Source organism: Typopeltis vanoorti, chromosome 16 (assembly GCF_054136105.1).
Source record: "Typopeltis vanoorti isolate ZY-2024b chromosome 16, IOZ_Tvanoo_1.0, whole genome shotgun sequence".
Classification (NCBI taxonomy): Eukaryota; Metazoa; Arthropoda; class Arachnida; order Uropygi; family Thelyphonidae; genus Typopeltis; species Typopeltis vanoorti.
Window position 1 is genome coordinate 55931799 of NC_143564.1, and position 19074 is coordinate 55950872.

The 19074-nt window shown below is 36.2% G+C and overlaps 1 protein-coding gene across 1 annotated transcript in view; it reads right to left on the minus strand.

Moving 5' to 3' along the window:
• Positions 1-19074, minus strand: part of LOC150098030 (uncharacterized) — a 345561-nt gene that overhangs the window by 314333 nt on the left and 12154 nt on the right. The window contains exon 4 of the mRNA XM_090406662.1: positions 18631-18705. Coding sequence (XP_090262788.1) covers positions 18631-18705 — 75 coding nt within the window. The remainder of the gene's footprint in view (positions 1-18630; positions 18706-19074) is intronic.

The window sequence follows — 19074 nt, forward strand, 5'->3', positions numbered from 1 at the left end:
CGTGTCTGATGGCCAAGAAGTGACGGACTTAAGTAGTTTCTCAGTTTTTTCTTTATTCTGTGTTAGTTGGGTTATAATTTACAAGCTGATAGGTGCTGTTATCGGAGACTAGTGGATTCGTCTGATGGGTGTATTGATTAGAAAAGTACCCACTCTCTACACCATACAAAAACCTGGTATGAAAGAAAATTTAAAGAAGCCTGCGAAATTCTGATTAACCACCCTAATATCAACAATAATGGCAGCATGAAAATTCCAAGAATCTGGATGGCACATATTCAGCCTACTTAATACTTAGTACCCAGCATACTTTAGGACTTTAAGCAACCTTCAGCTAGTATTTGGAAACCATTCCATACCAACTGGTTGAAATTTATATGTATAATCAAGTTTTTTATATATATATATATATAAACATGTTGCTCTCCAGCCCAATGTAATTTTGTAACCAATAGATAATAATAATAATAATAATAATAATAATAATAATAATAATAGGACTGTAACGTTGATGTAGCCAAGGTTTTTTTTTTTTTTTTCACCAGAGGTCAGGCTAATAATTGTTGTAACAGTTGGTCAGTAACTTTAGTAAACCATGTAAATTGTAGTGCAGCTTGTTTCTCTGTACATAGTGTATATGCTCCAGAAGATGATCTTGATATAAAGATCGAAATGTCGAGTGTTGATTTTGGTTTATATTAAACTAAAGTTTTACTCAAACACGATAGTTGTCTCCATAATTTTCCAAAATGTATTCTGATCACCGTGTAAGCCTAAAAAAAAGGATTTACTGATTAGAATTTTATGTGGTATCCTGTCAAAGGCAACACCTATCAGCTTAAACCAAGAAACAGTAATAGAAAAAATTAAAAACTATAAACATAAATGGATGAAACACGTTCAAAGAACGAAAACAGAAAGATTACCAAAACAAGCTTTAAAGTACAAGCCATTAGGAAAAATAAAACCAGGACGTCCTCTTAAATGATGACTTCTAAGTCCGGAACAGGCCATGCTAGGCCTAAATCCATGATACGCATGACAATGATGATCCTGTCAAAGGCATTTGCAAAGTCCAGCAGTAGCACTGTAAACCCTTTATTATTATTATTATTAAACAAGACCTCATGGAGTCAAAGACTCATCTAGGAGGTCCTTTTATCTCACACACATCTCATCATACCGGGTCTTAAACACATTCAAACTCCTTGCAGACACCACACTCTCAGGCAAGGCATTCTAATCATTCACAACTCTGCACGAAAAAAACCTCCCTCTCACTCCCCTACTCACACCCTCTTTATACAGTTTCCAGGGATGACCTCTGGTTCTCCCCTGATCTCCCACTATTCGCTGTAGAACTTCTCCACCATTGATCCTATAACAACCCCTTACCAACTTGTAGGTCTCTATCATATCTCCCCTCTTCCTTCTCTCCACTAGGCTCTGCAAATTACATCTTTTCAATCTTTCCTCATACTCGACATTCCAGAGGTCAGAAACTACCTTAGTCAGTCGCCTTTGGACCCTTTCCAACATCTCTTCATCCTTCTGAAAACCAGGTGACCAAATCTGGGCACAATAGTCCATGTGTGGCCTAATCAAAGCCTTATACAATGGAACAAGAATCTCCCTACTTCTACACGTCAGTGTCCTCCGCATCATTCCCAGAAGTCTTTGTGTTGTCTTCACAATTTTGGCGATGTGTCCCCTAAATTTTAGATCCTTATCCACTATCACTCCCAGATCTCTTATTTCCTCTACTTCCAACAATATATTCTCACCAAGCATAAATTCTGCATCCCATCTTTGTTTTCCAAATTTTAAAACCTTACATTTTGCAACATTGAACTCACATCCCCATTTGCTTGCCCAATCACTCAATTTATTCAAGTCTTCTTGCAAGGCCACAACATCTTCACTACTCTTTATGGTTCGTCCCAACTTTGCATCATCTGCAAACAACTGAATATCCCACTCATATGTCACTGTATTATAAAACGTGAGCAAATTATTATGACATGACATGATCTACCCTTCACAAAATCATGTTCCTCTGCCCCCCCCCCATACAGTATCCAATTTCTATCTATCCATTCCTGTATTTCGCTCTTAACCAACTTCTTCAATACCTTGACAAGAACTCCTAATATGCTGATTAGTCAGTAATTTGCTATGTCAGTCTTGGAGCCTCCTTTATGCAGTGGAACTATTTCCCCCCTATACATTTTGGAAAATTATGGAGACAATTACCGTGTTTGAAAAAAACTTTAGTTTAATATAAACCAAAATTCACATTCGACATTTTGACCTTTATATCAAGGTCATCTTCTGCAGCATATATACTATATGCTCCAGAAATTTATAATTGTAGATTATATTATAATCTACAATCTATTTGGTTTGTTAAAGTTACTGACCAACCGTTACAACAATTATTGGCCTGACCTCTGGTGAAAAAAAAAAAAAAACCTTATTACATCAACGCTAGAGTCTTATTATTCATATTATCTATTGGTTGTAAAATTACATTGGGAGCAACAACAAGTCTATACATTTAATTATACATATAAACATACAAACATATAAACAAATGATTATACATATAAACATACAAACATATAAACAAATGATTATACATATAAACATATATAAAGATTATACATATAAACATATATAAAGATTATACATATATACATACAAACACCATGATTATACATATATATTCCAACCAGTTGGTATGGAATGGTTTCCAATACTAGCTGAAGGTTGCCTAGAGATCTGAACTATGCTGGATACTAAATATTAAGTAGGCTGAATGTACCATCCAGATTCTTGGAATTTTCATGCCGCCATTATTGTTGATATTTGGGTGGTTTATCAGAATTTTGCAGGCTTCCTTAAATTTTCTTTCATACAGGTTTTTGTATGGTGTAAAGAGCGGGTACTTTCCCGCTCTTTACATATTACGATTTGGTGTAAGGTGTTGAGAGCATAATCTGAGAGGCCTGCTTCACCAAAATGGTTATATTTAATGTGGCTTATGTTTTCTTTCTTAAGTATAGGGATTGTATGTCCTGTTTCACCAATGTATGGTAAGTTACAGGTGCAGTGGATGCAATAAACTCCAGGATGTGCCAATGGGAGGAGAGGATCCTTAGAGGAGTTGAATATGTTTTTAAGTTTTGTAAGTGATTTAAAGGTGGCATTGAAATTATATTGGTGTAGGACTCTGTTGATTTTTTCTGATAACCCTTTGATGTATGGGATGGCTATGGTTTTACTGTAATCTAGATTATTTTTTGATGATGTTTTATGAAGTACTTTATTAATAGTATTTTTGTTATAGCTATTATTTATAAAAGTGTCGCTGAATTTTTAGTTCATGTTTCGGAGCTTGCTGATTAGAACAAATTGTTATAGCTCTGTTTTTAAGGGTGTTAATAACTCCATATTTTTATGATGGGTGGTGGTATGAATTAGTATGTATGTATTGGCCAGTGTGTGTGTGTCAGCTTTATAGTAGACCGTGAAGGATAGACTGCCTGAAGGAAGACGTGTGACCAGTGTGTCCAGGAACGGGAGCGAGTTCTGATTTTCAATTTTGATCGTAAATTGCATGCATTCATGTTGTTTGTTCAGGTGGCTAAGGAATGTGTTTAGCGTTTGTCACCCATGTGGCCAGATAACGAACACATTGTCAACATATCTAAGCCATAGAGTGGGTTTTAGAGTGGAGGAATCAAGAGCACTTTGCTGAAAAGTTTCTATATAGAAGTTAGCGATTTGGGGGGGATAGTGGTGAGCCCATGGCCGTATCTTCTTTTTGTAGGTAAAATTTATTTTGCCACATGAAGTAACCAGAATGTACTACGTGGACAAAGAGGGCCGAAATGTCAGGCGGAAATTTGTTCCGGACTAACCCAGAGCTAAGACTTAGATTAAAACAATGTCGTCAAAGGCACATTGTGTAATCCTAACAATTCCCAGCACCTTCACATAAAACTCGAGATGGTATACCATCCATTATCATAGCTGTATTCACATTAAGGTTCTGTAATATGCTAAGCACTTCCATTTCATTTACCTCAATTCCCATATAAGCCTTTGCCTCTCTCATTACTGCAGTATATCCCTCTAAACGATATACTATAGTAAAGTATTCACTTAGTAATTCCACTATTTTGACTGATTCAGATACCTCCATACCATCAGCATTCATTAAAATCATTCTGCTATAAACATTCTTTCTTTTACTTGCAGCATATCGAAAGAACTGTTTGGGATTATCTTGGGCCTGCACAGCTAATTTCCTTTAATACTCTGCTTTTGCCTTTCTTACACACTAGTTACCCTTCTGGCCTGTACTTTGTACTGTTCAGGTACCTGCTGGTCACCTTTCTACTTGAATTCCCAACACATTTTTTTCTTTTTTTGCAACTGCAGCTTAATGATGATATTCATCCATTTAACTCCCACTTGATTTACTCTCCAGATTCTAGGTATGCAGTCTTCCATAACTTTCCTCAAACACTCTCTTTACCACTTCCCATGCACTATGAACATCCAGTCATTACAGTTTCACAGTTTCCATGGCACTGATCCAAGCAATCTTCGAAGTTTGTCATACCAGCCCTGTAATTCTGCGTATACTCCCTCTTAACTGAAAATTCCACACATTTATCCACCTCCAGATCAAGACCATATGACCACTCTCACCAATTAGTAGCAACATGGTCATTTTGGTAATAGACAAATTCTCAGATGCAGTTACTAGATTGAGCACTCTCAAACCCATAGTATATTCCATCATATGCAGTCTCAGGTAATTATTCCTTAGTAAATGTATAAATTCCATTTCCTTCCTCCCATATGTCCTCTCCTCCTTCCAATCTATGTTCCCATTGTTGAAATTCCCCATAATAATTATCCACCCTCCGTTCGAGCCTATTTGCAATGCATACTATCTCCATCATCTTTTCCATCCCCTGTAGATTTCCATCTATAGCGGCATCCAACTATATATTTTGTTCTGCTGTTCAACTATATATTTTGTCCTCTGTCTCACACCAGACAGCCTTAAACATGCTATTTTCACTGACCTGCAGTTGAAATTTGTCTTTGGTTGTAGTTTATTGGCTATCATCAATAACACTCCTCCTCCCCTCCCCCCATTCTTTTCTCTCTGCACGCACTATACTCTTCACATTCTATCCCACTAACCATATCATCTTCTGTCAGCCATGTCTCACTAACGCCAATAACCTTTGGCCAGGATAAACTAACCAATGCCAAAAATTCCTTCTGTTTGTTCTGAATGCTCCTGTCATTAGTGTGCATAAAGTGCAAAAATCCCTTAGGCTATTCTGAGAGTTCACACTAATTATCCCATTCTGGTTTGTTACCAGTGGTACTAACTTAGTTGAAACTAAGTTAGTACCACTAAGTTAACTAAGACATCACTGAAGCAGTTGTGCACTCAACTGCCTCAGTGATGTCTGCATATTCACTCAACAGATTTCCCCACCCTACTCCTAAAAGCTCTAGTTTCCTTGACGATATACTTTCTTCATTCAACAACATTTTTTCCAGACTCTGAACACCAAATCCATTCTGATATAAACCATCCTTCTTGTATAAGTCCTTTTGTCCAAAACGTCCAAAACTCATTCCACAAACTTCACACCACTCCTCTTGCATAACCTATGCAATGAGTCATTTGCCGATGATTTTTATTGACTCATTCATTTTATTTATTCAACACACGGAAAATATATGAACAAAAATTATTTAATGCAATAATTTAACAAAGAACTTTCATTTTTATGTTTCAGATACTTCAGACTATATGCAGTGATAAAACCTAATAATGAAGCCACAGCTAGCAAATATCACATGGGGGGGGGGGTGTTGATGTTAAGCAGTTAATGTTACAAAATCTAAATAAATTGTTAGAAGAAAAATGTAAATTAGATGCCACATGGCTACAAGACATGTGGCATCTGTCAGCTGTAGAGTTAATAGGTAACTGTTAGAGGAGTTAAGTCTAACACATCAAAAGATATGATTAGTGACTGCTGTACATCATGTAGAATAAATCCTTGTTGAAATACTGACACAGTTCCTTGATTTGTCTAACATTAAAGTTTTCTTCTAAATAGGGCATGGCAGATATATCTCAGTCAACAACATGATTTATAGTCAAAGTATGGTGAGCTAGCTAAAATTATCTTCCCTTTGTGCTCCACATAACATAAATGTTCTTTCCTACCTCAAACCTTTGGCTTGTCCTGCCTACTTAAGCAAAACCACAGTAATTCACTCACATGGCTCCCTTAACAGAAATCAAGGATTTATTGTAAATGATGTCTGGAAATCATCAATCAGATCTTTTGACATATTACACTTTAACTTGTAGAAAGTTTTTTCACTTGACTATAAATTAAATTAAACTTGCAAGAAATTATATATTTGTTTAATCCTTTATCCAAATGTGAGCAAACAAAGTTTGCACATGAAGTATCTTTGCAACTGAACTACTCATATAGAGGCTAATGACTTCACATTAATTGCCTTAGAATCCCATAATGCAAAGCAAACATCCTTTCAGGTGTGTACAATGCTATGCATTCTGGGGAGGGCCACTACCTTTATTGAGGCTTTCATCAGTTCAAATTACACATATCATAGACCTCCTTGGTCTCAGTGACTAATAGTAAATCATCCTGTTGTCTTTACCATCTTTTATCCTTTTGGAGCTTCAAGCTTCATTTGCAGGTATATTCTTCATTATATCAAGTATCCAAGAAAATAGGACTCAAAAACTTAATCCTTAAACAGGAGATATAAATCAAAAGAAAGAAAGAAATGTAGTACAGAGAATAGGTGGTCAACACCAGAGCTGCTCAAGGCAATAATCCCTTAACAGGTTTCTCCCAAGATGCAGGAATCTCATAACCAAGATGAATATATGTTTGGCCACACTTCTACAAATGCTATTGATATTAGTTATTTATTCTTTTTTCTGCACTTTCCATAAGTGAAATTTAATTTTATTGATGAGGAAAATGTGTATTCTATATTTGGTTCTAAAGGGATTGAACTGGAGGAAGAGATCTTGAACTAATGTGGGCACTGAGATTTTGTAGTTTGTTAGCCATCTTTATCCAGAACTGGTGAGATATCTGACAGCAGTAGAAGAAATGCTCAATTGTTTCAAAATAACTGAACACACTGAAAAGGGGAGTTGTCAAAGTTGTACTGCATGCACTCGGCCCCGTGTACCAGGAGAGAGCCATATATTGTTCTCCAGGCCAGTTTTGTGTAACCTTTACTGCTACTAAGATTCTTGAAGGCTGTTTCGATACTGGTTGTGATATCTGAATAAGTCCGATGCAAGAGGTTGAAAATATACTGGTAAATTTTCTCAGGTTTATAAATTTGAATGATAATGTACAACATATTAGGATTTGGATGATAAATAAACCAAAATTTTGAAGTACCCTAATAACATTGCAGAAACACATTATAATGAGACTGTATAACTTGGACTCTGCTCTTGGGACCTTGTGACAAGTGCCCCTGAACAAAAGTAAAGAGAACCCTAAGAAATATTTTATTAGGATGCCAAAAACATATGTGGATACTAGTGCTTAGCAAATGACATGTAAAGTATTAACCAGATATTTCTTGAGTTTTTGAGAGATAACTATCTCAGGCAGCACATAAAGAAGGGGCACACGAACATCAAGAGTTCTAGATCTTATCATTTCATCAGAGGATGTAATTGTTAAAGGGGATTTCACACTTTCCTGCAGTTAGTGCAAGTGATCATGAAGTAATCACCTGTGTTGTGGCTAGTCATATACAGACTTTTGTGAGGAAAGGACATATGTGGAATTATAAGGCTGTCTTAGGAGACAGCTTGGAGCTATAACATGAAATGAGGAGTTGAGCGGTAAGGAAATAAATGCTGCATGGGAACTGATAAAAAAATACATAACAGCATCAATGTGTCAATGTTCCAAAGGCTAAAAGGCTGAATAAGGTAGATGTAAAATAAGGTCGGTGTGCCTGACTACTAGCACTAGAAGAAATGTAAGAAGAAAGATGAAATCCCACACTTTAGAAGTGTCTGCAAATATCCTGCACTAAATTGGGGGTAAAAAGGCCAGTAAGAAATGCCAAACTAAGAAAATTTTAGTGATAGCAAGAAAAGAAAAAGATCCTGCAATACCAAGAGAAATTGTGCTCAAAGATTGGGCAAACGAATTAGAGGAGGTGAAAAAAATCACTGGGAAGATAAGCCCTCCTCACACACACATGCACTTTCCCATCTCCTCACGAAAAGTGAGTTGATGGAAGTGAAAGTCAACGCGCAAGGTCCAAGGAATCCCACAAATGAAATCTGTTTTAATACAGGGGTTACCCATATATTCCTAATGAAGCAATATATCTCAACTAGACTTGCCCAATACGTTGTACAAGTCTAGTAGGGATGTGCCATTTCTGTTTGAATTTTTCCTCTCCTAGTATATCTCTTTCTGTATTTAGAAACCTGTGTGTGTTGAACAATGAAGCATTCATAAGACAATGTTGAAGTTTCTAGTATAGAAGGTGTATCTTTTCCTCACTTTTCACAGGTAAAATTTTGTCAGCTTTACTGACTGATCGAAGAAAGTGTAAAAATATCACTTCCTCAGCTGTTAGCAGTGACACCAAATCTTGCCCCAATTTTTGCAGCCAGAGGAAAACTATATCAGGCATGTTCAGGAGTGTCTATGTTTTGGCATATATCATATAAAGGATCACCAAATCTGTAGGATCTCCATCTGACTGCATTTACAGGCAACCTTCCATAAGATACCATCCAGGTAAGATTCCCTCCTACTTGGGTATCCCTGATGCAAAAATTGGAATATGGCTTCATACCATTGTTCCTGTTTATATTGGGGATGCTTGTTCCTTACTGCATAAGCAGGCACAAGATCTGACAAGTAGCACTGTAATATTCAGGTATTAATTCTGATTTAGGAATTGTAGTCTTGAAGAACTGAGGATTGTAACCTAAAAAGTAAAAGAGAAGGTCTGCACATGGATGGTTAGACTGTAATAGTTTTCTGATGCTACAAATTGTGTAGCATATGAATCTGTATAAGATCAGCTAACTCACCATTCATTGAAAACAGTCAGAAAACACTTTTTTGGCAATAAGGATTGACCAGCCTATTCCATCAATTTGGTTTTAAAATATCTCCACAGTGAAGTGGGGGTCTACATGCAAGTGTAAATCAGGAAAGCTGAATCTGTATTTGAGGACTGGTAAACTATACCTCCTTTTTTTTTTTTTTTTGCAGACAGTTGAAGGAATTTTTTTTATCTGTATATCTACTGTATACCAGAGAAATTTTAATGGCTGACTATGGAATTGTTGTTCTTCTACATCTCTGATATTAGAAAAATTACTGTTTTAAGAAAGGTTGCCCTTGAAGTGAAACTGAAGGGTAATTTTTTCCAAATATCTGTTAAGGTTTCTAAGGATTTTTGTCTTAATTCTGAAATTTGTAGCAGAAAATGCCTGAAGAAAGGGACTCCTACACAAAGAGGTTCTATTTCTGGAGTGATACCAAATAGAATTCCTCAGATATTCCAATCTCCATAGATTTGTGATTTAGTTTTGGCCAGGTGAGTCTACTAACTAAAGAGAATTGCTCCAGGATACTGAAAAAATATATAAATAGAACTGTTGTCTCTAAATATTCCCACTGCATAAATCAATGTTTTATTTTCTTTAAGTGTAGAAGGGATAGTTATTCCTCATACTGCATAAGAGGGTATTCATTTTTTGTAACAATGGCTCTAGTACCACTGCAAATAGCAAAGGACTCAGATGGCAGCCTTATTTGATCCCTTTTCTGATCTTAATTGGGTCTGATAGGCAGTCATTAATTAAAAGGAATGTGATGGTGTTATAGTATGCATTCTTAATTATAAAGTTTTTTACCTATTCCTGCCTGTTGTAGGACATGAAACAGGTAGAAAGTGTTGAATGCTCTCAAAGGTTTTGGCTAGATCCATTTGTAGTAATTCTGGAATGATTTTAGCATTATTTCCATCATCAATTGATCTACTCCACTAATGTGAATTTTGGTGATGGTTCTTTCTTCACAGCTTTATGTTAGCTCAATGCTATAAAATTCAGGTTATGGAACATCTGCTAGTCTCTGATAAATCCTTATTTTGTGTTCTTTTTCTTCAATATGTTTTATCATTTGCCATTCAATATCCAAGTTGAGTTCCTGATGATATTGCATTGATTGGTCATGAATTGGCTCCTTTCCTTCTACAAGTCTCTTAGCTTCACCCTTTTCTAATAAGCATGTTCTTTTGAAATTCAATCATGTTTTCCTTTATGATAGTTTTAAACTGAGCCCATTTATTCCAGTTATAGGTGACATTTTTTAATTAATCACAAAGGGCTTGAATTTTGCTGGAAAACATTGACGGAAGGTTAGGTAAGAGCCTCCAAGGTCCAGAGCTGATTTCGATGCTCATTACAGGCTGAAGTTATAGCAGACTGGCTTGTGGTCTGCCACACTCATATTTAGATGCTTGCTTCATAGTACCTTATTGAAAAGTGATGAGGAGAGGTAGATTCTTTTACTGACATCTCTGTTACCACAAGTGTTGTAGATGTTGAGATGATTAATGTGACAAACGTCAGCTAACTGAACTCTGTTTAGACACCGTTTAAAGTAAGAGTACCCTATTTTTCCTGATCTAGGGTTCCCAGATCTTATCTAACTGTAAATCTCCACAGTTTCAGTCTCCTGCAGCTCTGATGTAGTGGTCACCATATATAAGTAAGGTTGTATGGTTTGAAAGAATATCGATCTCTACTCTCTTAGCTGAGGCATATATATTAAGTCTGACAGTACTGCCTTGCTTTTCCCAGTCTATTCTGAGTGTTTGGCCTACATCTTTCTGGAGGTGGTGAAACATTTAGAGTTGGGGGGGAGGATTAAATTCCTACTTATATTGGCCTTATGTTGCCTTCCCAAACTCCAGTATGATAGGAGCAGGTGCCTGTTCTTGAAATTTTTAATATCTTGTGCCTTTTGAAATAAGTTTCTTACAGAAACATGAATCAGACATTGAACCTCTACATCCTTTTCCATGGAACGTGTGGAAAAGGATGTAGAGTGTTATTAGAGGATGTAGTTTTGTGTTATTAGACTACAAATAACACAAAAATGAATTACTGCATTTGTTTACAAATGCCAGAAGTATCATAGTGTATCATAGCTGATAGCATCAGCCTGGCCAAAGATTATTGGGATCTCTGAGATGTGGTTGACGGAGGATGATATAATAACAAGAATTGAAGTGACAGGGTACAGCAATTTTTGGCAGGATAGGAAAGGAAAATCCTCATACATTTAGTGTGGCAATACTAAAAGGAGGTTGCATAATTTAGTGTGAAGCAAGGTCTTTGATACCTAATTTTTAATGAGTCTTATTAGTTTCTGTGTGTTGAGGAGAAATCACATACTCTGTATTTTGAAGGTCCTTTTCCAATTTTGCACATATTATTTTTGTCTCAAATTCATGGTTTTCATTGATTATTTTGAAGCATGTTATTGCACTTCTATCCATCTTGTAAAAGTAGCTATTGAATTGATTTTCCTTGTGATTGCATCTTCCAATATTCCTGTTTCTGTTCATGTAGATGGTTCATCTAAGTCTATGATTTCAGCAGAAGCTGAGGAATCCTTATCCTGAGATCTGCATTCTTCCCTGTTTTGCATTTCCTTGTGCTTTTCTTTTTTCCTTGATTTCAAATTTTTCTGTTTCTATTCAATTTTCTCAGATAGCATCTCCCTCTCCTTAGAGTGTCCAGTTTGTGTTTTTGGTTGACTTTTAGCCTCTTCTTCCTTGATCTCCCCTTCTTCTAATCCAGTCATTATCTGGGGTGGGCGGGGTCCCATTTCAGAACTGCAGCATAAGCATTGTTTCTGCACACCTGGATAGTTTACCATGACTCATGAGGACCCAGTGTGTACAAAATTAGGGACAGGCATCTTCTTATCCATGGTAAACATGACTTCTGAATACCACTCAGGATCTTCTAAGCATAAGTCCTTTTTAATGTTTGAAACTTTGTCCCATTTGGAAAAAGTCTGCACCAGTATACCAACATTATTTTCCAGATAATCCATCAAGAATCTTTCTATTTTAATCCTTTTAACTTGGCTACCTATCATGATTGGCATTATTTTCTTTTCTTCAAAATTGAAGACAAGAAAATAATGCCTCCTAAAAGCTTGTCTGTTTCCACATCTTTTACAACCATTAGGTATTTCTCTCCCATAAAGCATGAAGGAAAATATGTTCTTGGCTCCAACTATTTCTTTTAATATTCTTGTCACTTATCTAAACTCTTCTGATATGGGAATCTCGATTCTGAAAGTACTCGTTCTTCCCAAAGTGAGAGTACTCACACCAGGAAGAATGGAGCCATCTTTAAATATACTCTGCATTTAGATAAGAAATAAACAAAGATTCAAGAAACTTTGAATCCTGTAGTGAGTGAGTGTGCCTGACTACTAGCACTGGAAGAAACTGTAAGAAGAAAGATGAAATGAAAATTGCACACTTGAGAAGCATCTACAAATATCATGCACTAAATTAGAAACTAGTGAGAGTGACAAATCACAAAATAAGAAAATTTTAGCGCCAGTAAATTTAGACTTCCAGGGATGATCCCTTGTTCTGGTCCCACTAGCCAAGTGCTGAAACATTTCCCTTGCATCTATCATATCCCCTCTTTTTCTCCTATCAACCAACTTCTGCAATCCATATGCCACAATCTATCCTTACAGGGAACATTCCACAGATCACTCACTATCTTGGTAGCTTGCCTCTGAATCTGCTCCACCACTTCCTCATCTCAGATCAAGCAGAGTAATCCAGATGTGGACATATCAAGGCATTATGAAGAGGAATAACAACGTCCTCATCTTTATGTACTTACTTCCTTATCATGTTAGTGTGTTCTTCAATAGCTAAGTAATCCTATGGGGCTACCTTAGCAACATGTACTCAAAACTTTCCTCTCTGCCTACCACCACCCCCTAAATCTCTAGCTTCATCTATTTCTTGAAGTGCAGTATCATCAATGTGGTACACAGCTTGTAATCTATTTATCCCAAAATGCATAACTTTACACTTCTCTACATTAAACTGACACCCATTAACTTTTGCCCATACTGACAGTCTATTTAAATCATTCTGCAAACTCTCCACATTCCTTTGATTAACTATTACTCTACCTAATTTTACATAATCAGTATACAAATGAATATTTCCTTTCAGTTATTTTGTATATTATTTATGTACAAATTAAACAATAGTAGTCCAGTGGCACACCACTAGTCACCTGTTTTCACCTTGAATCTATCCCTCCATATACCACTTTTTTAACATCTGTCCAGCAGCCAACCTCTTATCCACATAACCGGTCTCATATCCGTCTCCCATTTATTCTAATTTGCATAACAGAGTTCCATATAGTATTCTGTCAAATGCCTTTTGCAAATTACAGCAGAATCATCATCAAGCCATTTCCTTTATCAGACTCATGTTACTTGATTATAAAAAGTTATTAAATTACTAATGCATGACCAATCCTTCACAAAGCTATGCTGACAAAGTCAACATGGCTACAGCGTCATATCTTTATCTACCCATTCTTGAATTCTCTTTTTTACCAATTTTTCTAGTACTTCTACCACCACACCTGAGATACTGATTGGTCTATAATTTGCTACTATAATCTTAGAACCTCCATTATGCAAAGAAATTATTTTGCCCTCTTTCCACTCCTTTGGAATGCTACCAGAGCTTGAGACTTAAATTAAAGAGTCTAATCAGAGGTATTGCCAGTTCCCTTGCACATTCTCATGAACCAGAACTGATATACCATCTAATCCCAAAACTGTATTTACATTGAGATTCTGCAATATCCTAAGAACCTCCAAATCATCCATCTTTGTTCCCACATGTTACAGCATTAACATGTGGGAACAAAGTTACAGCAGTAACCTCATTTGGATGATGAACCCTTGCAAAGTGGTCACTCAGTAAGTCTACTATTTCATCTGCTTCTATCACCTCATTACAATCATCACTCATTAAGGTTAATCTTCCATGGTCATTCTTCCTCTTACTTGCCATGTAACAAAAGAACTCTTTGGGATTTCCTTTCGTCTGCTCCTAGATTTTTCTTGTAATCTGATTTTGCCTTTCTTGCCATGCTGGTCACCTTTCTTGCCTGAGCCATGTACTGTTTATGACATTGCTGGTGACCTTTCTCCTAATATACCCCTCACAACTTCTTCTATAGCTCATGCTTAATGATATTACTCATTCATCTAACTTCTACCTGATTAACCTTCCTTATCCTAGGTATAGAATTTAATACTGCTTCCTCTAGATGCCCCTTAAACTATCTCCCATGCACTACTAACATCTTTCCCTTTCAGTATTTTATGCCATGGCACAAATTTAAGCTTCCTTCTAAGTTTGTCATAATCATCTGCCTTGTAGTTCCACATATATACCCCTTCTTGACAGAACATTCCTCATGTTTTACAATCTCCCAAGTCAAGACCGTAGCACTCTCACCAATAGGAAGCTATGTGGCCACCTTGGTTATGGATAGCTCTTTTGATCCTATGACCAGGTCCAATACTCCGACACCCCCCACTAGTCCCCTCCATCACATGCTGCCTAAAGTAATTACCTCTCAGTAGGTGTATAAATTCCATTTCCTTCCTGCCATGTGATCTTTCTTCCTTCCAGTCTATATCTCCATAGTTGAAGTTCCCCATAATAATCACTCGACCATCGTAATTATAATTATTATTATTATTATTAAGGGGGACTAAAACTATGGAGATATAGATTATTGTTATTATGACACAGGCATTTCGATGGATGCCCATCTAATAATATTAACACAATACCTCTCATACTATACTCTGAACTTATTCACACAAAACAATAACTGCCTCTGAGAACCTATTCTGCTCATTCACCACTCTCAAAATGAAAAATCTAATCCTGATATTCTTGCTGGCCACATTCTTACTCAGTTTCCAATGATGATCCCTAGCTCTTCCCCAGAAAAATTTCCTCTGTATCTATCCTATAAAACCCTTTAAGCAACTTATATGTCCCTAGCTTAACCCCAGCTTTTCCACTATCAACCAATTTCAGTAACTCCAAATCTTCAATCTCTCCTTACATCCACCCTCTCCACCTCCTCATCCCCAAAAAACCAGTTGACCAGATCTGGGCAAAATAGTCCAGATGGGAACATATAAAACATTTCCTTAGCTCTATGGTCAGTGTGTTCTTGATAAGCAAGTAATTCTATGAGCTATAAAAAAATGCCATCCAAACTTTAACTCGCAGTCCATTGGCATCCCTACCCTCAATCTCTAGCCTCATTAAGGTCCTGCATCCCAGTTCAATCAACAACCAGCTGGTAATCTTTTCATTCCAAAATGCATTTATTACCTTACACTCTGAAAAATCATCCTGTAAGATTTCTCATTCTTTATTAACTACTGCTCTACCCAGTTTTGCAACATCAGCAAACAACTAAATATTTCCCCTCAGATCATTTCCTGTATTATTTATTAAATAGCAGTAGCACAAGTTTAGAGCCCTACAGCACATGCTAGTCACTCATCTTCTTCTGAACTCTACTCCTCCATAAACTACTTTGATATTTATTCATCAACCACCCAAAAACCATGCTGTCCATAAAGTATTCCGATCCACCCATTCATGAATTCCTTAATTAACTTCTCCAATACTTTGACCACCACTCCACAAATGTGGATCAATAAATAATTTATTACCTCTATCTTGTATCTATTTTATGCAATGGAACTATTTTCACCTCATTCAGCTGTCTTTCTCAAGAAAGAGCTGAGACTTAAATTGAACCAGAGCACATTCTCTTAATACATAAGTTGATATCTCATATAATCCTATAGCTGTACTCACATCAATGTTAACATGTTCACATCAGGAAGCATTTTGCATGTTTATCGTACTGACAGGACTTTCTCATTACCATTTGTGTGCCGCTTCCATGTCGTGTGGGTGGGCTGAACTGTTGCAAAGTTTCTATGCCATGTTAGTTGCAACTCTTTTGGTAGAATTTTATTGCCGCTTGTTTTTGTGCCACTTCCACATGAGCTGATGAGTGGCCTCATTGACAAAAAGTTTATGCGGCATGTTAGTTTCAACTCTTTCAGTAGAATTTTATTTGAAGTTAGGATTTGTGGTCTGTCTTAATGACATTGTAAATTTCAAATGCAATTGAGCAAACACTTATTTCATGTAATTGAAAATTTGAACAAATTTTAGGACAACTGTTTTTAGTTAGCGGCTGTGTTTGGTGGTACAACAAACAGTTTTGCTTGAGTCTATGCAGCATTGTTTTTGTGACAGGGGAAGTGTTTCATTAGGTAGTGCCATTTCCCAGTTATATCTAATTGCACTATTTGTTGACAAATATATTACACAGACCGCAAATGTCTCTGTACCTTATTCAGTAATACAGCAAAACTACTTGTTTTTCTTGCATCTGTATTATAGTTGCTGTTAGTGATTTATATTTCACAAACAAATCCCTTTCCATCTATTCATAAGCTTTTTTTTAAATTATGCCCATCATAAATGCAAATATGGAAGTCTAGAGTTTATAGGATCACGTGTTCTTCACTCCACTCCCAGATACTTATAACATCACAGATGTAAATTATTCATACTCCATTTTACAGTACTGAAAGTATTTTTATTCAAGCCTATTCTTTCTCTTTCTTATATTTGCTATTCTTTACATCTTTTAGTAAATCAAGTATAGTAACTAATAATCAAATATATCAATTCTCTTTAATTATTGTTTTTAATATATTCTGAAAAGAACATTCCTTTTCACCTATTCCCCTCTCTCAATGTGGGATCAGTTACAATGGAAGAAACTGTTACAAAAAGCAGAGCATTTGACAACATGCAGGAACGAAATTACCAGTAATTTCACTCGCTTCGCCAGATAGTTAGGTTCACAGCGAGCAAGCTACTGCTGCCCCGACCTGAATGCATTAAGTAATAACCTATACATCTGTACTACTTCATCTATCTCTACTAACCTATCTATCTATTCTACCTATTCATTTAACTGCTATTCTATCTTACTCACTCTAGGTATCCTCTATTTTCACCGACTATTGTCACATTTGTTACTGCAGTATCTTCACTTGGATGATATGCTTTTGAGTGATCACTCAGTAATTCAATTCTTTTGTCTGCTCACGTCACTTCCCTATACCACTAGCATTTATCAAAATTATTCTACTCATATTCATTCTTCCTTTGACTTGCCACATACCAAAAGAACTCCTTGCAATTACCTTTGGCTCTCTCCATTAATTTGCCTTTTGTTTTCCTTACTATACTGGTCACCCTTTTGGCTTGTGCTCAAATGTTCTGCTTTTCGTAACAGTTTCTTCCATTGTAACTGATCCTACATTGAGGAGAGGGGAATAGGTGAAAAGGAATGTTCTTTTCAGAATATATTAAAAACAATAAACTTGTTGATCACCTTTCTCTTTAAACTCCCTCCACAAACTTCTCTCTCTCTCTCTCTTTCAGCTCCTGCTTAATGATGCTACTCATCCATTTAATTCCACTTGATTTATCCTCCTCACTCTAGGTATGCAGCCTACTACTTATAAGCATATATTTCAGTATATCCTATATACAGATAGATATTTTTGATAGCTGCAACACAGAGGCTGAAGCATTGAGCGTAATAATTTTTGCTAATAAATTTTCTCCAGAAGACAGTTTCTGTAAGTCTTTTGCAATGAATTCTAGATAAACACTGTCTCTTGAAAGAAGAGAGCAGAAACTGTCAGTGCTGTCTGCTAAGAAGTGGATCAAATCAGTGAAAGAGAGAGAGAGAGAGAGAGAGAGAGGTGAACCAGCTTGACCACTTCCCACTAAACAGTATATAGAATTTTTAAAAATATTGGGCTATACTTCTGAATATGAAAGAAATGCAACATTGCATGGATGATTTCGGATTTGTAAAGTATAAACAATTACTCAATGAAGAAATACCACCTACAGCACAAAGAACCCAGCTCTTTTGGATGCTGAAGTTAATGATGTTATGTGCCACAGGAAATTAGTTGATCTGCAATCAAGAATATCCTTCTGAATTGAGGTCTTGGACAGAATCAAAGATGGCAGGACATAAGAGGCATGCAGTGCATTGTTCTTGGTATAGCTGGAAATGAATTGCCTTAGTGATTTATGCAATTTACAAAAAATAAATGATAGCATGTAATAAAAAATATACAAGTTAAAATAAATAGGAATAAAATAGAGAGTGAGTGATAAAATATAATTAATAAGAAAATATGATGACATGGGGAGAGAATAAAAATACATTACAAAGAAATAGAGATATCACAGTGTGAATATAACATCATATTGTAGAAAGTTTTTTTTACTATGTTTTACATAACATCATATTGTTATACTTACAGGAATCATAAATATATGACCTGGAGGACCAGGAGGCCCATCTGCTCCAGTAAACCCATCTTTTCCTGGATCTCCCTACAAACCAAAAAAAATGTGGAAAAAAAAAATCCATAAATAGTAATCCCATTATTAGGTTCACTAACTGAGCAAATCTGGGATGCATCGTTGAAAAGACATCTGTAACTAAAATCTAACTTTTTTTAAACACACATAAATACCTGCGGAAGGATCATCACAGTAAGATTAACTTTGATTTGATTAAATAAGTTAATTTTAACTTATTTATTTATCTGGTTGGCTGAGTGGCTAGAGTATCTGCTCTCCATCCAAAAGGATGCAGGTTTGAATCCTGCCGTGGATATGGATGTTTGTTTGTGAAAATACTAGTGGTGGTGGTCAGCAGTAGATGGTGTTGGTGTAAATGATGAAGGTAGTTGCGGCTGG